This window comes from Erithacus rubecula, assembly GCF_903797595.1.
Source record: "Erithacus rubecula genome assembly, chromosome: 8".
Taxonomy (NCBI): Eukaryota; Metazoa; Chordata; class Aves; order Passeriformes; family Muscicapidae; genus Erithacus; species Erithacus rubecula.
Genome location: NC_136659.1, coordinates 33,533,856 through 33,553,997, shown reverse-complemented (window position 1 = coordinate 33,553,997; position 20,142 = coordinate 33,533,856). Strand labels below are relative to the sequence as shown.

General features: G+C 38.2%; 1 protein-coding gene across 3 annotated transcripts in view; it reads right to left on the bottom strand.

The window, feature by feature from the left end:
- Positions 1-20,142, bottom strand: part of ARHGAP15 (Rho GTPase activating protein 15) — a 321,355-nt gene that overhangs the window by 44,792 nt on the left and 256,421 nt on the right. For all 3 annotated transcript variants that reach the window (XM_079311046.1, XM_079311047.1, XM_079311045.1), the window contains one exon: positions 15,369-15,503. In XM_079311046.1, the coding sequence (XP_079167172.1) occupies positions 15,369-15,503 (135 nt within the window). The remainder of the gene's footprint in view (positions 1-15,368; positions 15,504-20,142) is intronic.

Genomic DNA, 20,142 nt, shown 5'->3' with positions numbered 1-20,142 from the left:
TGGAAAATCCTCCCACTGCTACAGACAGTAAACGAATGCTCTGCTCAGAGAGACTTCACTGGCTTGTGGGATAATGAACGTGGAATTATATCATTGCAACAATATACACCCGCTGAATTTGACTCCACTTGAAGAGATGAGAGCTCTTAAGTTGCTACGTTGAAAACAATTTAATTGAACCTTGCTAATTAGAATATAACAAGTAGTTAAAAATTATGCAATGTTTTAAAAATGTTTTAATTAATTTGAAATTCTGATGGCAAATTAGTAAATGTACGTCAGTGTCTTCCCTTGCTTGACTCAATACATCACAGGAAAAAAAAAAAAAGACATATTTTTCTCAATAGGGACACTGAGAAAACATACACAAGTAGAAAATAATAATGTAGAGTAAGGAATAATTAATTAATTCAAGCTTCAAGATAAGATCACTGTGTCCTGCTGACCCTACATGTTAATCAGTTGATTGATTAATTGCTACAATCATAATAATTATAGGGTATAAATCTAAATACATTTAATGATAGTTTACACTTAGAATAAAAATGTCTTTTATGTCTGCTTATCTTCATAATTTCTTGAAGCCTAGTCATATTTTTTGTTTGCCATAAATAAACCTGAAGCATTTTTAGATGTTATCTTTGTGATGAGGTAGGTTTAGACTTCATTCATCTGATCAGCAATATTTTTTTCCATGGCCTCCACCTCCTGTCTAATGAAAAATATATTCCTGGGTGAGAAACAATTGATTATGTGCAGTAACCAATACAACTTCATCAAAAGCTCATCCTTAATTGAAAGACAAGGGGACATACCAATGAGGCCATTGTTTAATTACAGGCTGTCTTTAACAAGAAGAGTTTTACATATTGAAAGATTCTCCTGCTACACAAACTCAGTCTGAGGTGAAACTGAGGTGAAACAGTGAAGCAGATCAGCAGGACAGAAAAATAGTTTTGAAAAAGAATGCAAAGAAGATCACAAATTCTATTGATTTCTGGTTTATAGAAAATAGAGAATATCTTGACATATACATCATCCTTGAATTTGTGCTTTCTCATTTAACTTAATTGTTCTTTATGTCTACACTAAAGGAACAATGAAGGTCCTTGTCACTCAATTGGCACAGCTGAAATCCATTTTTTTTAACCAAAATCTACATGTGAAAAAGAGCCACTCAGTTAAATCTGAATGCACTATTTGGAGTAGATCTGAAGGCACCAAGGCCTGTCAGTAATGAGGTGTTTCAGTAGGAGTGGCAGGTAGAACTTGTAGTTGCTTGTGCTCTACAAACCCCATAGATAAAATCTCCTGTTTCTATCATTGTATCCTGATTAACAAGACTTGCCAGCAAAAAAAGTCAGGAAACCTTAAATAATTGTGAGTTTAATTTTTTTTTTTTTAAAGAAAAGAATTCTGTTAAAATACAGACCTTGACACCAAATTTTATGACCATTTTCAACTGAGCAGTTCTAGAAATGTTGGATTCTTCATTCATATATAGTTGGTATCCATACACTGCTCTACAACCCTCATTTTGCAGAGATATTTGTTAAATAAATAATGTTAGGTTAGGAACGATAATATAAATATTTTAAGGAGCCACTAAAGCACTAGAAAAAAAAAAAAAAAACAAACCAGAAAAACAAAGCAGGCAAATTCCAAGTGAATGAACTTTTACTGTCTTCAAAGGGTTACCTGACCTTCTACTTTTGCAGCTTGCTTGTCTCAAAGTTATAGCAAAGAAGGAGATAACAGTGAAACTGTACTATAAAAATAAATTACTATCATGAATATTAAGCAACAAGGATATAATAAACATGACTGCTTACATGATTCTGATTTATTGATACTGATTTGCTGTAAATTATCACACAAAATACTCATTTGTAGTTGCTCAGGAACATGTGCAAAATAAAGCTTAGTGGACACTTCCCAAAGACCTTGACATCTGTCACTAGATTCATACTGGGGAATCTTGATGCCTCTTTTTCTGGTAAGGATGCAGCAGTATATTTACTTTTCCTTTCCATGGATTTATTTAGTTTTAATTTTTGGCTGCCTGGCTTCCTTAAACTCTGTCTTTTAACCGTGCACAGTTTTTTAAAACTACTATCATGGAGGTTCAGCTCTGACACAGTGGAACAAATCCAGCTGCAAAATCTCCTAAAGGCTGTTCATGCTTGTTCTGTTAAATAGTGCTCACTTTTGAGTCAAGAGGTTTCATTACTATATTTATGAACCTCTTGGCACCAGGAGTTGGGATTTCCCAGTGCTAAGCATTAATGCATTTTGCATCATTTTAGCACTGGGAACTCTGGATCACAGGTGCTGAGGGGTTAAAGACATTTAGAAAAAAGGTGCAGATCCTCATTTCCAGATAGAAATATTTAATGAATGTGAGTGTGGGGGTGGTCTGAGCAATTTTCAGGGAGCACAGGTAGCAAGCAGGCTGCCACAGCCACCTACTAGCAGGAGCTGCAGGTCTTAAAGGATCTCAACATTAGCATGGCTATATTCTGCATCAGATATTTGTTATCCAAATTGATGGAAAGTATCCTATCTGAAAATAGGATTATTCTTCTTTAAATTTAAAGCCTGCTTTGTGCTTATGTGGCTTATATCACTTCATGACATGGTGTGTTATGTCAAACCTAAGATTATTTTTGGAGATTTCTGAGACAGAATCTACTTCATTTTGCCTGTCATCAGCCTAAAGAATGTGCCAAAAGACCCCTTTTTATTTTTTTGAGGCAGCTATTCACAAATACCATCTGAACTAAAGGACAACTACTGCTTCAAAGCTAAAACACAGATCCTGGATCAAATTCTAACATCTCCTAAAGTGGTTACTCTCATCACGGTTTATTATTTCTCTGTGGAGAATTTCTCTCTCCACATTGGGCTAATTTTTTTGGAAAAAAAAAAAAATTATGCACTTAAGCTTTCAGCAGGAATGTGGCCTCATCAGGTGCCCTCATCTGTGGTAAAAAGAAAACCAAGCAGCAACCTCAGCTGCAGGGAATGCAGGTTAGTCCTGGCTGCATGTGAACATCCAGATGCAAATGGAACATGAGCCAGGGAAAGAATGTTCTAGAAGTGGCACTTGATGGCCCAGAGTTGGAGCTGCAGAAGTGTGTACAAACCTGCCTGCCAAAAAAAGAAAAAATAAAAAAAAATAAAAAAAAAAGGAAACTTAAAAGGAAATTAAAAGGGAGAGGGAAAAATATGACAAGAAAAAGGAAGTGGAAAAGGAAAAATAGAAGAAAGGAAAGGAAAGGAAAGGAAAGGGAAGAAAAGGGCAGTGAAAAAAGGGGAAAAGGGAAAAGGAAAAAGGGAAGGGAAGGGAAGGTAAGAGGAAGGGGAAGGGCCAGGGTAAGGGAAGGGAATGGTGAAAGGGAAGTAAGGGAAGGGAAGGGAAGGGAAAGGGAAAGGGAAAGGGAAAGGGAAGGGCAGGAAGGGAAGGGAAATGGAAGGGAAGGGGAAAGGGAGGAAGGGAAGGGAAGGAAGGGAAGGTAAGGGAAGAGGAAGGGAAGGGAAGGGAAGGGAAGGGAAGGGAAGGGAAGGGAAGGGAAGGAAGGGAGGAAGGGAATGGAAAGGTAAAGGAAAAGGAAAAAGGAAAGTGAAAGGAAAGGAAAGGAAAAGGAAAGGAAAGGAAAGGAAAGAGAAAGGAAAGGAAAAGTGAAAGGAAAGGAAAGGAAAGGAAAGGGAAAGAAAGGAAAGGAAAGGAAAGGAAAGGAAAAGGCAAAGGAACAAGGAAAGGGAAAGGAAAAAAAAGAGATGGAAAAGGGAAAGAGAGAAGGAAAAATGGAAAGGGAGAAAGAGACAGAGTTGGAAAGAAAAAAAGAAAAAAAAGAAGAAGAAAAAAAAACCCAGAAGAAAGGAAAATAACCAAAGGACCAGAAAGAGAGAAAAAAGAAAATGGAAACAAAAAGAAGAAAAAAAAGAAAATAAAAATGGAAGAGGAGAAAAAGGAAGAAGTTGCATCTTGTGCACTCACTTTATTTGCCTTCCTTGTGTCTAAGCACCCTGTGGATGCATCAGGCCAATTTCCTCCCTATCCCTCTTCTTTCAATGGCACCTGCAGGAGTTTTGGGAGAAGATAAACTGTGCAAACCACATTGGAGTTTAGTCCTGGCCACCTCACTCCTCTGTGTGTGCAGTTCTTTCCCTTTACAAGACACAGTAGTAGTGCCAGCTTGCAAAATATTTCTCTTGCTACCGAGGCTCTCCTGATAAAGAGCTACAAACACCAGGTGTTCTGCATGAGCTGCCACAGCTCTGCAGCTCACAGGCACATTTTGGGGTTCTAAATATTTGCAATCCCTTTCTGGTTGCTGCAGTTTGTCTGTTTGGTATGAGTGAACAACACACAGTCTGATTTTCTGGCCGTCTAAGAACACCTCAGTGAAGAAGGTTTGTGCTGGATTTCAGGTTTTTTGTTCCCAGTGTTATCACTATCTCTCAAAAGTGTTTCACAGTGACTGAGTCAGGCCATGAGCTGTTGGTGAGTGAGATGGTGCCCCTGATCTCAAAACAATTATCTGTGTGATGTACTATCTTCCCAGGCAATGAAAGCATCAGTGCTGGGGTCAAAATATACCAGCAGCCACAAGGGTTAACAGAGCCATGAATTTTAGGTAGAAAAGAGTTAAAGAGAGAAGTTTGATTCTGCAGGAATCAAGACAAACTGCATTTTATTTTAAAATTATGGGCAATTCAAATTCCATACCTGTACTATCAGCAGAAGGCAGGATTGAATGAATATTCCTGCACCCAAAGAAACACCCCTAAAAGCAGAAGTCATGTCTCATGAGCTCCTGTGCCTCAGTGACACCCATTTGGGAGGAGGATGTGCAGCACCACTCTGTGTTCCCATTCCCACACCATTCCTTACTTTTCTTGACTTCCCTTTTAGCTGCTATCTGCTCCAGATGGTGCAGTGCAGCTGCTGAGGATGCTTTTCTGCAGCCACATTACCCAGTTTTCCAGCACTACTTTTTCACAATTTGTGTCCCTCAAGAGACATTATAAATCCTATTAACTTTGAACTCTGGCCCAGCCTTGGTAAGAACACCAGCCTACCCTCACATTGAGACATCAATACTTTCCCAAAGTATTTGAGATTGCAATTGCATTTCCTGTGGGGAACAGGGAAATTCAAAACAGAGAAATTGGGCAGCCAGGCCTGTGTTTGAAGCAATGCCATGGGGTGATGCTTCCAGGGAAAGGGAGCTTGGACTTCCAGGCTGGCAAATCTGGACCTGACTTGAACTTGTGTCTTAACTTTTCTCTGAAATTCTGTGAAATTCAGTGAGCATTCTGTGAATAGTGCTGCTGTTACTATTCTTGTTGAACTGACGTGATTTTTTTATGTCCTTTTGTATATTTCTGCTATTGTGGCAAACTCTGAGCTTGCTTTTGTGACCATTAGTCACTTGATTCTGCCTACCTTGTGGAATTTTTAAAACTCTTAATTTCTCCTTTCTCCATGCCAAACAATTTCTAGAACATTTCCAGGAAAAAAATTAGCTGCTGTAACTCCTTTCTGATTGATTATTGCTCAGTGATAAATATACAAAAAAAAAAAAGACTTAATTTTTCATCTACCAGGTTCTCACCCAAAAGTTTTTCATAATCCTAAGTGTGAAGGCTGAGTTTATGCACTTTCCCCTAACTCAGTTGCTTGAAACATTTAGAATGCATAGAAATACTCCACAAAGTTAGAATTATTCTGAATAGCACAGCTGCAGTAGTCTAGGTGTTCAAGCAGTGTACCAGATCCTCAAATCCCTACATGATGAGGACCAGAGAACAACTCAGTTGTTACTTTTTTTTCACTTAGACATTATCATGCTAATCTTTGCTGCTCCAGATCCAATGTGCCACCACACAGAGGTGTGGTGCCACTCTTATTTGGGAAGGTGGAAACTTCTGGATAGCAGGAAGGTGTAAGCAGGGAGGGAGACAGCAAAGCACAGTGGGTGATGACTTTCAGTATCCCTTTCTCTTGTTCTTGGAGATTCTCCTTCTCCCTCCCTTCCTGGTTTTCTATTCCTACTTTCCCCGCCTCACTTCTTCCATTTTGGCACCTCTGAAATTGTGTAACTGGGGCATTATAGGCTGCTCCTCCTCCTGTTATTACTTTTCCCAAGTGGAAGCTTCACTCACAAGCCTGATGAAACGTTTTTCCCCTCGAACCCACAGTGCCAATTCTCACTTTGTCAAGAGCTCCAGATAACCCTCAGGAAAAGTTCCTCTCCCCCTGCCTCCCCCAAACACTCCAGGTTACAGGGATCTTGTCACAGTCACTAAAGATCTCCTCCTCTCTCTTTTCCCCAACCCTTTCCTGCCCAGTTGCTCAGATTTCTCAGTTTCTCTTTCACTGCTCTCCCCTTCTTGATTTTCTCCATGGGTTTCACTTGTGTTAACACAGAGACTCTCAAATTGGCTTTATCCTTCTTTCTGCCCTTCTTTCATAGAATCACAGGGTCATTTAGGTGGAAAAGACCTTTAAGATCATCAAGTCCAACCATTTCCCCAGCACTGCCATCCCAGCACTTACCCACATCTCCAAGTGCCACATCTACACCACTTTTAAACCCCTCCAGGGATGGGGACTCCATCACTGCCCTGGGCAGCTATGCCAGTTCTTTGTCCCTACAAAAAGTGTCTCTTAACCACAGATTAAATTCAAATTAGACCAATAGACTATTTTCCATGCTCCAAAATTAAATGGAAGAGGAACAAACTGAAACCCCAGTCTTTTCTCCATTTACAAGTATTTGATTCCATCCCTTGAGAAACAGCAATTGGTGTAAAGCTAACAGAGAGTTTCTGGAGCCTCTGTGATTATTCTGTTCATTAGTCACAAATATAAACTACTGCTGTGCAAGTTGAAGTGAGGCAGATGACATTTCCACCAAGCATCCACTTTCCCATGAATGTTAATGCTCTGAGAACCTGCATCCCATGGCAGGTTAAGAACCCAGAAAAAACAAAACAAAACAAAAAAACAACAAACTTTTCACCATGTTAGTGCTCATGCAATCAAAGACAAGTCAGAGTTTAGACAAAAATCTCTTTTTCAACTACTGCTTGCAAGCCTTGGCCTCAAAACCTGGTGCTGGACCCACCACGTACATCAAAGTTCTTGAAAAGGGTTCTCTCTATGTAGATCACTGCAGATTTGTGTCCAATAATTTATTGTGGGAGCATTAAACCATTCATATCACAAACACCTGTGCAAGCCAGTTGGCCTAGTCAATTCTTGTTTAACATTTAATTATGAATATAATTAGCATGAGTTAAGAGACAGGCCAGGCATCCGCAATAAAATTTCTGCTATGCTAAAAAAAATTATAACTGTAACAACAAAAAAGGCAAAGCTGGGGGACAACATGTCCCTCCCACACAAACTTCTGTATGACAGAAAAATCCAACTACAGATTCCTTAAAAACTTTCTCATTTCCTTTGATGATAATTGGAAAGCCTCCACCATATTTATAAGAGCAAATTAAACTGTTTTTCTGTCCCTGTAATACTAGGGAAGTTTTCATCACTGGTGTAGCCCTTCAAGTGAGGTTCTACAGGGTCTCATTTTTTTCTCAGAAGGTAAATTTTATTCATGAAATATAATTTAAATATTCTTTCATTTGATGGGATCACCAGAACAGTGGGTTAGATAAAGTTTACAAAGGAGAAAATCCTATTAAAATGTTGCTTCAGTGCACATTTAAGAGTTTTACAAAGTGTTCTTTTTTAGAAAAATTGTGTGCTATCCAAATAAAAGAATTAGTAAATATCACAGCTTACCTTGTTTGAAACCCAGAGACTCATTTTTGGAAAAATAAAACCCAAAATCAATCTAGAATTAGGCTGCCTATGGATTGGTGTTACCTGAGTATCCTTCACAGGGAAAAGCCCTGCAGAGGAGGTAAATTTTCATGTGTAGATTCTGTTTCCATTTATCTTTCAATATCTTAATTAAAACTTTTCAATTAAAAAAAAAAAAAAAAAAAAAAAAAAAGGAAGACATGTCTTACCTATTAATTTCTTTCCTTTATTTCTTAACATTTCTTAATTTCTTAAGTTGGACTACTTTACACCTCAAAAGAAAAAAATCTAATCAAAGACATGACCTCCAATTTTTCTTCCTTTTTTTTTTTTTCCTAAATGAGTTGCTCCAGACCTGAAAAGATCTATTTAAAAATGCTGTTGAGCAGAAACAGTTTGCAACTGTGAAGAAAAGGTCATTGAGAAAGAACTAGGAGGTTACCAGGACATATTGTTCCTTGACACCTCCTGGGAACAAAAGCCTGGAGTCAACCTCTTTGGTTACCAGTTTGCTGCTATTGCAAATACAACAGCCTCCATTTAGACCTTCAGTGGAGATATTCCTTTTTTTTTTTTTTTTTTCCTTATTTATTATTATTGGCTTGAATTTACGTGGAGACTGTCTTAGAATATGATACCTGTAATGCTCGGAATGTTACAGCTTAAATATATTTAAATATTTTTTATTTGTATTTTCTTTTACTTGTTTGTATCACTCAGGATGGTCATATACACTTTTAATATGTATTTTGTTAACACTCATAAATTAGAAATACTCTCTTGTAGTTTCTCTCTGTCTCCTGCATCATCTTAACATCTCTTCTAAAATTTGAGGGCTTTTTTTTTTTCTCTGCCAATATCAGTTAATGATTCTTGAATCAGATATTTGAACAACTTTCCAGATAAAGTTTCAAGTATCTTTCAAAAATGGATATAATACTATTCAAACCCCACTGAAAGTACCACACTCTGAATGAGCTGCTATTACTTTGTAGTGCTATTGTGTTTGGGAGAATGGATACACCACACACGTATTCCTACATATGGTTGGGTCTCCCTGAGATTATGCTATTCATAAAATCACTCCTTTTTTTAAAGAAAATTTTTAAAAACATGCACCTTAACTTTTGATTGCTTCTTCTTTCTACACAGTTGCTTTTTTTTTTTTTTTTTTTTTTTCTGTTCACATTAGTTTATGGATCTCTACTGTCTTCTGATATTTAAATTTGGCCAAGAAAGTGTATTAATTATGATGTATCATGTGAAATATATTGTGGTGACCTTGGATTTGTTTATAAATCACCATGTTCACATGAAATTGAGGCTTTCTGATGCCATGCCAAGCCCCAAAACTTCCTTGGACAAGTAAATGGAGGATAGAGAAACGATTTCAATAGGAGGCTCGCCAACTGTGAATCTGAAGGCAGTTTGATTAGGACTCGAAGCCCACAGATTGAGATTATGACAGAAATTTGCATAATGCCAGAGACTGATAAGATTTGGTTTCTCAGGAACCTATTACGTGATGATGTTAAGAGACTGTCATGGATTTCTTACAGTGCAATATGCTGACTTGTCTTTCCAAGACGAGTTGGCCTTGAGCCTTGTTCTTTGTAAGCCTCGAGTGAGGTTTCTTTAGATGTCTTTTGAAAATCTCTTTAGACATCTTTTGTAACTTTCCACCAAGATGATACAAGGATGTTATGACTGTCAGAATAAATGAATGTATTTACTTCCTTTCTGTTTCCCAGCTACTATTTTCATAACACTGCATAGTAGTTCAGAGCAGGTCCTTCCTACATTATATTTTCAATGCAGCTCAGTTCTTTGGTCATGATTATGTATTGATGACTTGATTATTGCCTCTTGACACAGGCTTTGTTTTTGTTTTTTTTTAATTTTTGCCTGATTTTTGGTGCAGACAGTTTCTGTGCAAACTCCTCAAAAGTTACATTATTCAGTGCAAAAATTGCTCTGATCTGCTGAAGACCGAAACGTGATCATTGCCCAGATAAATGTGAGTTTCTGCAAAATGCTGTCTCGAGCCACACAGGCACTGGGTTCTTGGGGGCTCTTAGTAAAGCAGAACAAGAGCCAAAATTCAGAGAAAACCTTTTTACTGATGCCAGAAATGCTGGAGATGAATACAACTGACCAGCATGGAGAGGACTGACAACTACTGATAGCACTGGTAGATTTTGAGGGTTAAAACAAATCTATGATCCCCGTGGGAGAAGAATTTATCTCTTTGCTTTGTTGCCATCATATATTTTGTCAGACCAGACCAGTAAAGACCAGTGTCACAGACCAGCAAAACTGTAAAAATATTTTATCTAACAACTTTTGCTAAGCAAAAAAGTTACAAAACTCTATCATGTGTAGTGTAAGATGCTAAATAACCATCTTCAGTTTCTGTATAGTAGGGTAACACATAACATTGTAGGATTGATAGGAATGACATTGAGAATTCTGCTTAGCATGCACCAGGAGACCTTAATTGATATATCGAAAGGATATGTGTGAAATCATTTGAAAAAAGTGTTAATGGTCTATCAGAGCAATCAAAGAAAAAAAAATATCCATATCTTGAAAAAACCAAAAATTAAATGAGTATCTAATGTGGACCTTAGGTGGTGTCTAGGCACTTAAATTTTGAAAAACTTTATTCAGCTGCCATCTATCCCTGACGGTGCACAGGCTAAATAGGTAATACAACTGTGACCTTTGAGGATCTTTTGGTGTCTATGGTTCTGCTTTTCCCCATGAGAATAAATGCTTTCTTTCCTTTAGGGCTGAAAATCCTGAGCTCCAGAGACTGGGATTGCTGTGTCTGAGTGTCTGGGGGGATTGCCAGAATGAAGCCACATATGCTGACTGGATCTTGTGCCCTACAAACCATAGAATCCCAGAGTGATTTGGATTGGAAGGGACCTTAAAGATCAGCTTGTTCCACACCTTGCCATGGACAGGGACACCTTCCACTATCCCAGGTTGCTCCAAGCCCTGTCCAACCTGGCCTTGGACACTTCCAGGGATCCAGGGGCATCCAGTAATTTTTTGGCAACTTGTGCCAGGGCCTCACCTTCACAGGGAAGCATTTCTCTCTAATATCTAGAAACCTACTCTCAGTTTGGATGCATTCCCCACTGTCCTGTAAAAAGGTTCTTGTAAAAAGTCTCTCTCTGTTTTTCTTGTAGTCTCCCTTCAGGAATATGTCCTTTCTCCAGAGATCTTGGTGGTGGGTGTGGACTCCACATTTTCTGTTCCCCACACTGAGACCTGAGACATATCAGGCTAGGGATTCTTCTTGAAAACCTGCAAGTCAGATTTTCAACACTATGCTTTTTTTAAAATTAATCTCATTCCTCTATTCATCTGTCTCAAGTGGAAACCCACTGCAGTAACTGATACATTCATTCAGAAAACTGTCTGCAGGAGAATTGTAGTTCTGACGGAAGGATTTCTATTTAGAGTATATACATATATAAATACACACACATCTGCCTCTGTGTGTGCATTTTAAACAATAAATCTCCTATTTATCTACAGTGCTTATGTGGCACCTATTAAATTCATATTAGAGATAAGGAACTGAAATGAAGGCATAATCACTAGACCTCATTGAAAAAATCTTTCCAGTGTAGTAATCTTTCCAACCTGTTGCAGAGAAAATCAAAGACCTGAACCCAAGCCTCCCAAACCAGAGACAGATGTTGCAGCTTTGGGAACTGGGTGGAATTTTCCTTTGTGGAATATCAGTGAGGTTTTTTCGTAAGTGCAGTTGGACAGATGCACTGTCTGTACAGATGCACAGTCTATACAGTTTGATCCAGCTGAAAAGATCTGGAAGGACTAGTGGATATTTAAATATTTCCTGTGCTGGGGAAATCAGCCCTCACGGCACAGAGACTGTAGCAGAAATTCCTTTTACTCCGTGCCTTTCCCTGAGACATTTCAAGAAAACTAGCTCAATCAAAATGAAGATTTAGAATCAGCTATCACATTTACCTGTTAACATTTCTAAACAGATTTTAGGGGTAGATTTCAGTGGCTGAAATCCTGGCAGAAGTTTGTGTGGCTATGAAGGCTGAATTCTGTAAATAAGGTGATTAAGTGTTTCAGTTATTGGCACTTCTACCACCTTACTCACATGAAGCACAATTTTACTTGCAATCTGTTGAACTACATCTGTTGGTCTTCAAGAAAATCAATAGAACTATTTGTGGTACTGAGTAATTTAAGTGTGGCTGAACCTGACTTCACAGCAGCATTTGGGCACACTTTAGAAGTGCATATTTCATCCAAAATAACACAAAATGACTTGCCAGAAATACCAGACATAGTCACTGGACAAAAAAAAAAAAAACAAACCAAAAAAACAAAAAACCAAAACACTCACTTTCCAAATCCTAGGAAACAAAATTAATATTGGGCCAGAGGTCTTTTGGCCTTCCATTTATCATTTATAGATTCTCTGATATAAGCTGTATGGACAGTTATTATCCAACTGAAGTTGGATAGCAAGCAGAATTCCAAGATTCTGTAACACTGAATTATCTTCTAATATTCTGGGCATATTTAAATTCTTCTAACAGTATGGCCATGTCTAAAGTCACTTATGGGGTAAATTGAAAGTGGAGAGCAAGTGCTTTGCATAATATACAGAACTGTAAAGTTTTGTTCCTATGCACACAATTAAAATGGCAGCAGCATCCAGGAAAATTGATACTAAGCTCGCTATGGAGTTTTGTCCATATAGTCTTTAAAAAAATGTTATCAAAATAAGGAGTCCACTGCACCTCTTGGGTTCTAATTCCTCCTGAAACCCCCAGCTAAAGGACCTAAGTCCCCATAAATGTTATTGGGAGATTGTCACTGCCTACTACATGTAGGTTTTTAGATCCCTTAATCTTGCTTAACCAGTGCAAAGCTCTGACTAAGGAGTCTTCAGTGCTGGGATCAGGGCATGGCAATCTGGGAATCAAGTTGTTTTCTTTCTGGCACTATACTAACTGGTGCACAGCCATCACTGCATGCTAATAATTCTAATTTTTTCAAGAACAGATACTACAGTCTCTTTCATAACAAACTGAAGAAGAGAGGAAATTTTCTAGCAGCTCAGTACTGACCAAGCAAATTAATTAGCACAAGTAGCCAAAGAATCATCTGCAATGGAAATGATACTGATGAGATTTTTTACTTTGCCTCAGGACTATTAACATACAGAAGAGCTCCAAAAACACTGAAAACACCTAATTGTTGTTTATAGATGTTTTTTAAGTAGAGTTGGTAAGAATACGGATTTGTAGATCCTATGGCAGTAAAGGCCAAATAAAGAGAAGATTGATTGGAAATCGTAGCTTACTTTAGACAGTTGGATTAGGTAGAAATCACCCTGATGAGCAGTAAAGCAAGCAACAAGAATTAGGGGTTTGAAATAGTGCAAAGCACATCTTGGAGTGCTAGTATTTCCTTCCTTGGAATAAACTGTCTTAAAATCCCTCTATAAATGACTGTTCATTAGCCTATCAATGTGTATAATGGCTCTCAAAATCATAATAAGAATTAATAATCGTTCAAATAGCAGAAAGGGACATTAATTTCTCATCCATGAATATTAATGCTTTAGTAGACAGTCCCTTCCTGACATGCTTTCAAACTTAATTCACAAGTCTACAACCAGTTACCTGGTACTTTTACTTTCAAAAACATCCCCACTGGGCCACCAAAAGATGCAAAATCTCTGACTTGGTCACTAGCAGACAGGATGAGGGCAGAAAAGAGCAAGAGTGAGATCATGGTGTCCTTAGATCTTTCTTCAGAGTGCAATAGTGTTTGCACAGCCAAAACATGCCCTAATGGGCAATGAAAAAAAAAAGAGATAAGGAGAAGGATGAACATGTTTAGCCCCAGAAGAGCAGTATGATGGTGAATTATAATGGCAGAAGATAGACCACAGAATTACAGGATAGATGGGTTTGGAAAGGATGTCTGGAGATTCTCCAGTCCATCGCCTTCTACCAAGGCAGAGTCACCTGGAGCAGGTGACACAGAAGTTTCCAGACAGGGAAATGCCATTAACTCCTTGGGCACCTGTTCCAGTGCTCTACTGCCCTTGATGTAAAGTTCTTCCTCAATATTAAATATTGCTCTGCAGAATTAGCTGCATAGGAGGTGTGGGTGACCTGCCAGGCTGTGCCCCATGAGCAGACACCTCATCTCTTCCTTTCCAAGAAGGCAGAGCAGATGGATGGAAAGCCACCTGGAAGGCATGTTCAGGTGCTGGTGCTTCAAATGAGCATCTTATCCCAGGGCATCACAGAAGCTGAACAATAAGAAATTCTTTATTGTTTTTCCCTCTTAGCACTGCAGACACTGTGCAACAGGAACTTAAACTTGAGAGATGATGTTCCCCACCTGATTTCCTCTGGAAGGAGTAGAAAGTGAGCTGCCAGGAGTAAATTTCAGGTAATTTAACTGCACTGCACCTCCAAATAACTGAGCAGGGAAGGATCTTGTGAGATGTATTTAACCTCATTATATCTGATGCTGGGTCTTGAAAAGCTTTAGTTGAACTAAAGACTCTTATGAATATAAAATCAAAGTGAGCTGTACATTAAGGGTTTCTTATTCCCCGACAGCTGCGCATGTGCACACCCAGCTCTCATTAGCAGCAATGGCAAATGTGTGTGCCCATCACTCAGAAATCAGACCTCTGAGTACTTTGTCGGGTTTGTTTTTTTCCTAGAGATTTTCTCTATTGGATCTTTAATTAATCTCCTGCTCGGATTTTTCCCTTTAAGCAATCCCTCTCCCTCCCCTCCCTTTCCAATGGGAGAAAGCCCCCAAATCATTGGGTTTTTTTGTCAAGTTTTTCCAAGCCAATACAGTTTTACAAAATGCACCTGCATATATTAAATACAGGGAGGGTTTGCAGCACATAAACCACAGAGATGTGGAACAGAATAAATGCCTGGGACTTTGAAAATACTTTTGCTGCCTGCCAACTTTAAACAAAAAAAAATAATAATCAAGCAAAGGTAGATATGAAAATGAGAACATGAATGTTTTTTCATTCTTTTTGTGATCACTGCAAGGCAAGAGTCTGCAACCTTGTGGAACAAAACACACGCATTTCATTCTGATTAACATAAAGACAGCCCCTTCTAACATGATTCACAATTATTAGTCTCTCTCTTGTGTTTGGGGATCTATGGATTATCAGCCTAGCATATTTTGAATACATACACATTTTAATTCCTTTCCTAAACCATTTTAGGCACTACAGTCAAATTGCAGAGACAAAATTTATAGAACAATAATTCAATTTTTTTTTCCTTCTCTCCAGTTAAATACCTAAACGCAGCAAGAGATAAAAGGCAGTCTGAAAAAACAATAAAAAGACAGGATCACGGATAATGGAAGGTAAGTCAGATTTGAGATGCCCCTGCTCTTCTATTTTTAAGTTTTTTCTTATTATTTTTATGTAACAGGCTATTTCACTAGCTGCTACTGTATGTGATGTACTTACTTATCGCCTCCACAAACTGTTCAAAGAGGCAGTATGGGAACAGCGGCTCAGGCAGCTCTCTGAAAAACATCTTGAGTGCTCCGGTGACAACGTGGATGTCCTCCCACTGGCTGTCGTCCAAATTCAGCTTCTCTTCTGGGAAAACACGAGGAGAAATGGAACAACTGGTTTTAATGAAACAATTACAAGACACTAATTATTATGTTAATGTTTGCCTACTATCATCAGCAACCGTTAACAGCCTTCTGCACCTAGAGGTTTGGTGCTGTGCATGTTGGTTTTTTTTTTTCCCCTTTTTTTTTTTTTTTTTTTTTTGTAGGAAGAGAACATTTTCAATGGAATACCATCTGTAGGAATGCAGCTAACAAAAAAACAAGAGACACAAAGAGACAGTACCATTGACACAGTATGTCAGATACATTTATTCCCATAATGCATCAGTATGAAAATTAGCATCACAGCTCAACATGATTCAAAGCTATTTGGTTTTGAGGCCGAGGGGCTAAGAGTTGCCAACGATGGACGGCTCAAGGGACCGGCCTAAAGGCCTTGCTGAGCCAACAGGAGACATATGCTAAACATGGCAATAGAAAATGAGTTATTGCTTTACATGTGTTAGCCGTGCTATGTACAAGGGAATAATGGGGAACGCTTTTCTCCTTTTTTTTTTTTTTTTTTTTTTTTCCTGAATGTAATGTCAGCAAGGAATAGAAGACTGTGAGAGAAAGGATATTAATTCCTTCTTACTGCTTCAAAAATATTTTGTTTGGTTTTCATCTCTGGGAGGAAGATTTGCCCAGCAACAATATTAGACAGACCCCTGTTGGCCTACCTAGGCTATGCAAAGCTGTCAAAAATGATAACACACTAAAGACAAACCACAAGTGCCTCCAAAACTGTTTTGCAAACAAAAAAAAAAATGTTTTCTTTTGAAGCTTGACTGAGCTAAGGAATTTAAATATAAAAGAAACTAAATGCTAAAATAGAGTTTCTAATAAAAATAAAACAAGATTGGGTGATTATGCTATTTTTCTTTGAGTTTTTTTTTTTTTGTGGGTCTTTTCTTTTTAATTCTAGCAGAGTGATACTGTTAGAATATAATAAATGGTGCGATCATAATCCATATAAAAGATGAGGAAAAAGCAAATCCTTATTAGTCCAAATTAAAATGACACAAAATGGCACACACTTTCTCCAAGTTCTGTTAGTCCAAAAATGGAGTTTCCTTTTTTTTTCCCCCATGTTCTATGATTTTCTCTTTTAGAAAATTTCAGTCTGAATGCAAATCGGGGGCCAACCATGAAAACTGCTGAACAAATTTAATTTGAAGCAACATCGTCCTGAAATGTTTTACTAAATGTCACTGAAATTTCATGTGTAGCAATTCGTAGGGCTTCAAGAGCAGCCTCTTTGCTGAACTGTTGCTAAACTAAATGGCAAAATCATTGGAGACACATGGACACCCCCAACACCGGATCTCCGTACTGTAACGGGTTTTTTCTATTTTTGGGCAGAAAATCTTATTCAAAATGGAGTTGTCTTTCAACTTTTATTTAATGAATGTTATTAAATGCCTTCAAAATTTCTGGATTTGGGAGATGTGCACAAATAAAGAATGGACCCAGTTCCTTAACTTGGAGTAATGTGAGACAAAGCTGGAACAAAGGCAGACTTGTGCATTTCATTTAGATGTCTTGCTTTCTTCTTTGGTTTCAAGCCTCTTTTTTTATTCCCCCTTTCTTTCTTTTTTTCCCATTCAATTACCTCAATCATAAAAGTAATGATTTGATCTCAAATGAGTTACCAGAGGGGATCTTCTTTAGACTCTGAGATCATATTTGATTGATCGTATTTCAACAATTAGCCTTTTATTTTGCCACACACTATTGAACTAGATCGACAGCATCTTAGCAGGCCAGCTTTAAACAGTCAACTGTTAACAATAGCATCAAAAAGAGAGACCTGATGGGGTTTACTGTCACTTTAAAGAACAGGGTGGGTTTTCACATTGTTGAAATCTGTCAGATATTTTGAAATGTCCCTCTCACTATGGTGCCACACCCCCTGCGTGCCCTTATAATAAAATTGGTTTTACTCCTGATTAAATCATTTTCTCCCTACCCACTACCATACTTCTCATAATGGACCTGTGTGCTCTACAGCTGGTGTTCTTCCCATGGTACCAATTCTTACTTTATCTTTTAAGCACTTTGCTGCTAAGATCTCATGCAGAGTGCTTATGTTTTGTTAAGAGCTTCATTCTTAGAGAAATAGCTTAACACATGTTCTAAAAATGTTGTACAACTTATTGCTTAAAACACATTTAGAAAATGTATAAGTACTGTAGCTTTGGCACAGAACTTTAAGTAGAAACCTTAAAAAAAAAAAAAAAAAAAGAAACACAACTTGTTTTTGCCATGCATTTGTCTTAAATGTCTAAAGTGGAATGCTTGACTTCTAAGGCTTTATAGAGACTTATCTTACCAGATTTTTGCACCATTTCCAGCTCTTCAAGGAAACGTGTTAGGAATGTATCATCGTGAAAGCAAAGGGTGTCAATTTTCCCTCTAGCAATAAGAGAGTTTTTAAAAATGTTTGCTAGAAGGAACAAATGCCAAGTCAAAAAAAAAAAAAAAAAAAAAAAAAAAAAAAAAAAAAAAAAAAAAAAAAAAAAAAAAAAAAAAAAGGAAAAAAAAAAGGAAAAGAAAATAGAAGTCCATTCAGTGTAAGACTCTCGTTTGGTTCCCACTGGTTGGAATCTCTCATATGCCATGGCAAAAGGGCCATAAACAAATACACACACACATTTCAGGCTGGGTTTAAGGGGAGGACATGACTTTTTGGCTTTATTCAGACATATTTCTTATTGGGGTGTTTTGCTTACATAAAGATTAAATCCCAAATCTGGTATTTAAACTTGACAGTCAAGGACTGCTTTCAGTAAGGAGATACTGTATCTGGGAAGATGCTCAAAATCTCACAGTCCTAAAAATTTGCTTTAACTTGTCAGTAGTATTTGATTAGTTCAACTATCACTGCCAGTTGATATCATATATCTTAGATACAGACACAAATATGCCCAGTAAATCCCATAAAATTTATGCTAATACTCAGGCTGAAAATATAAAGACCACATTAAGGGGGAAAAAATAGTGTGGGCACTTGTCAAGGTTATTAGTTTTAAAAAAATCGATATACAATACGTTTGTGAAGGGAAAGTGTGTTTTACTCTGTTATTATACAGCCTTTGCAACAATTCACATTTTTAATGGCACTTGTAATGTCTGCAGTAGAAACAAACAGGAGATCAGCTCTGGTTTAAGGGTGCCATTCTGAGGTTCAGAAAGGAAGAAGGTAATCTATGGAAAGATCAGCTACAGACAGAGAAAAAAAGTATGAAAAATCAACCAAAGCTGTAGAGAGAGCTGAGTTTTGAAAGAAAATGAATGTGGTTCCTCTAACCACATGCCCTGCCTGGTATGTAGATAATCTCTAGGAGCAAAATGCAGTCATTTGAGAGCCCTGCTCCTTCACTTGTCTTTTTAGATAATTCATAGCTTGTATTTTCCCACCTCTAAGCTGCCTCTTGCCCGTACTGCCATCACATGCCAGAGCACCACCTTCAGAATTTTTTGCTCCCTTTGAGCATTCCACATTCCTTCAGCTCATGGATGACCCCAAATCAGGTGGGAAGCAAGCCCTGCAAACCCAGTTGGCAATGCCTGGTCTGCTGTGCTGGTTCTGCCCTCAATAATCTTTCTAAAGCCTTTGGTGAGATGAGGTCTTTTTGGGTCTCATACTGTTGATACATTTGCTGGTGTTGCTGCCTTTTCCATCATTTCCCTGCTGGTGGCTGCACATGGCAGTACTGGGATGAAAATTTGGCATTTGGGTATGTCAGCTCCAGCTCCAGTGTGGGAATCCTCAGAGCACTGGATTTTTATCCCAGTGACCAGTGTACAGGATGAGGGAGATCTCCCCTGAAGAATGTCCTCTATGTCAAATAATCCTTACAATCACAAAATCATTGTGAATGAGCTGGGTGTTCACAAAGAATTCCCAGTTGGCTTAAATCCTGGGAAATTTTTTGGACTCACTCATCCCAATAGACACTTTACTACTGAGAGATCCAAAACAGAATCCTGTGGTTTAAAGAGGAAAAGAAAATTCCTCATGCAAACACTAGGAAAAGACCAACTGAACAGTGTCATGCTTTTCATCCAACTTGAATAACCTTGTGTGAAATTTGAAGGTATCTCTTTTTCCTTGTTTTTAAATAGTTTTATTATTAAAAAATATTTTGTAGACCATTTATGTCTACAATGAGAGAAAAGGGAAGGAACAGAATCAAGCAGAAGTTCTCCACATGCAACAGCACAGTTCTTCATCACAAAATCCCCTTGTGAGGGCTGTCCTCGTGGCTGACAGCACAAATATCAATTTGTACACTGAAAGATGTGTGTGCTCCATTGCTGTACCTGCATTTTCCAAGCCACAGCCATTCTGATTGCCAGTGCACACACACAGCAGCATTCTTGGGCCAACAGCTTCTTTCAAACATTTAATTTAGAGCAGCAATCGAGCACAGAGATGTCCAGATATGACAGCAATGGGATGCTGTGAGCTGGTGAAGCTTCTTTCACACTCTGTGGCAAGGAGCTCAACCCCTTGGTGAAACAGCACAAGGATTTACCCAAGTTAAATCCTGCCCTGACATTGCAGCCTATAAACACCCTCCAAAGTGCATAAATACCCTGGAACTTCTATGAAACAG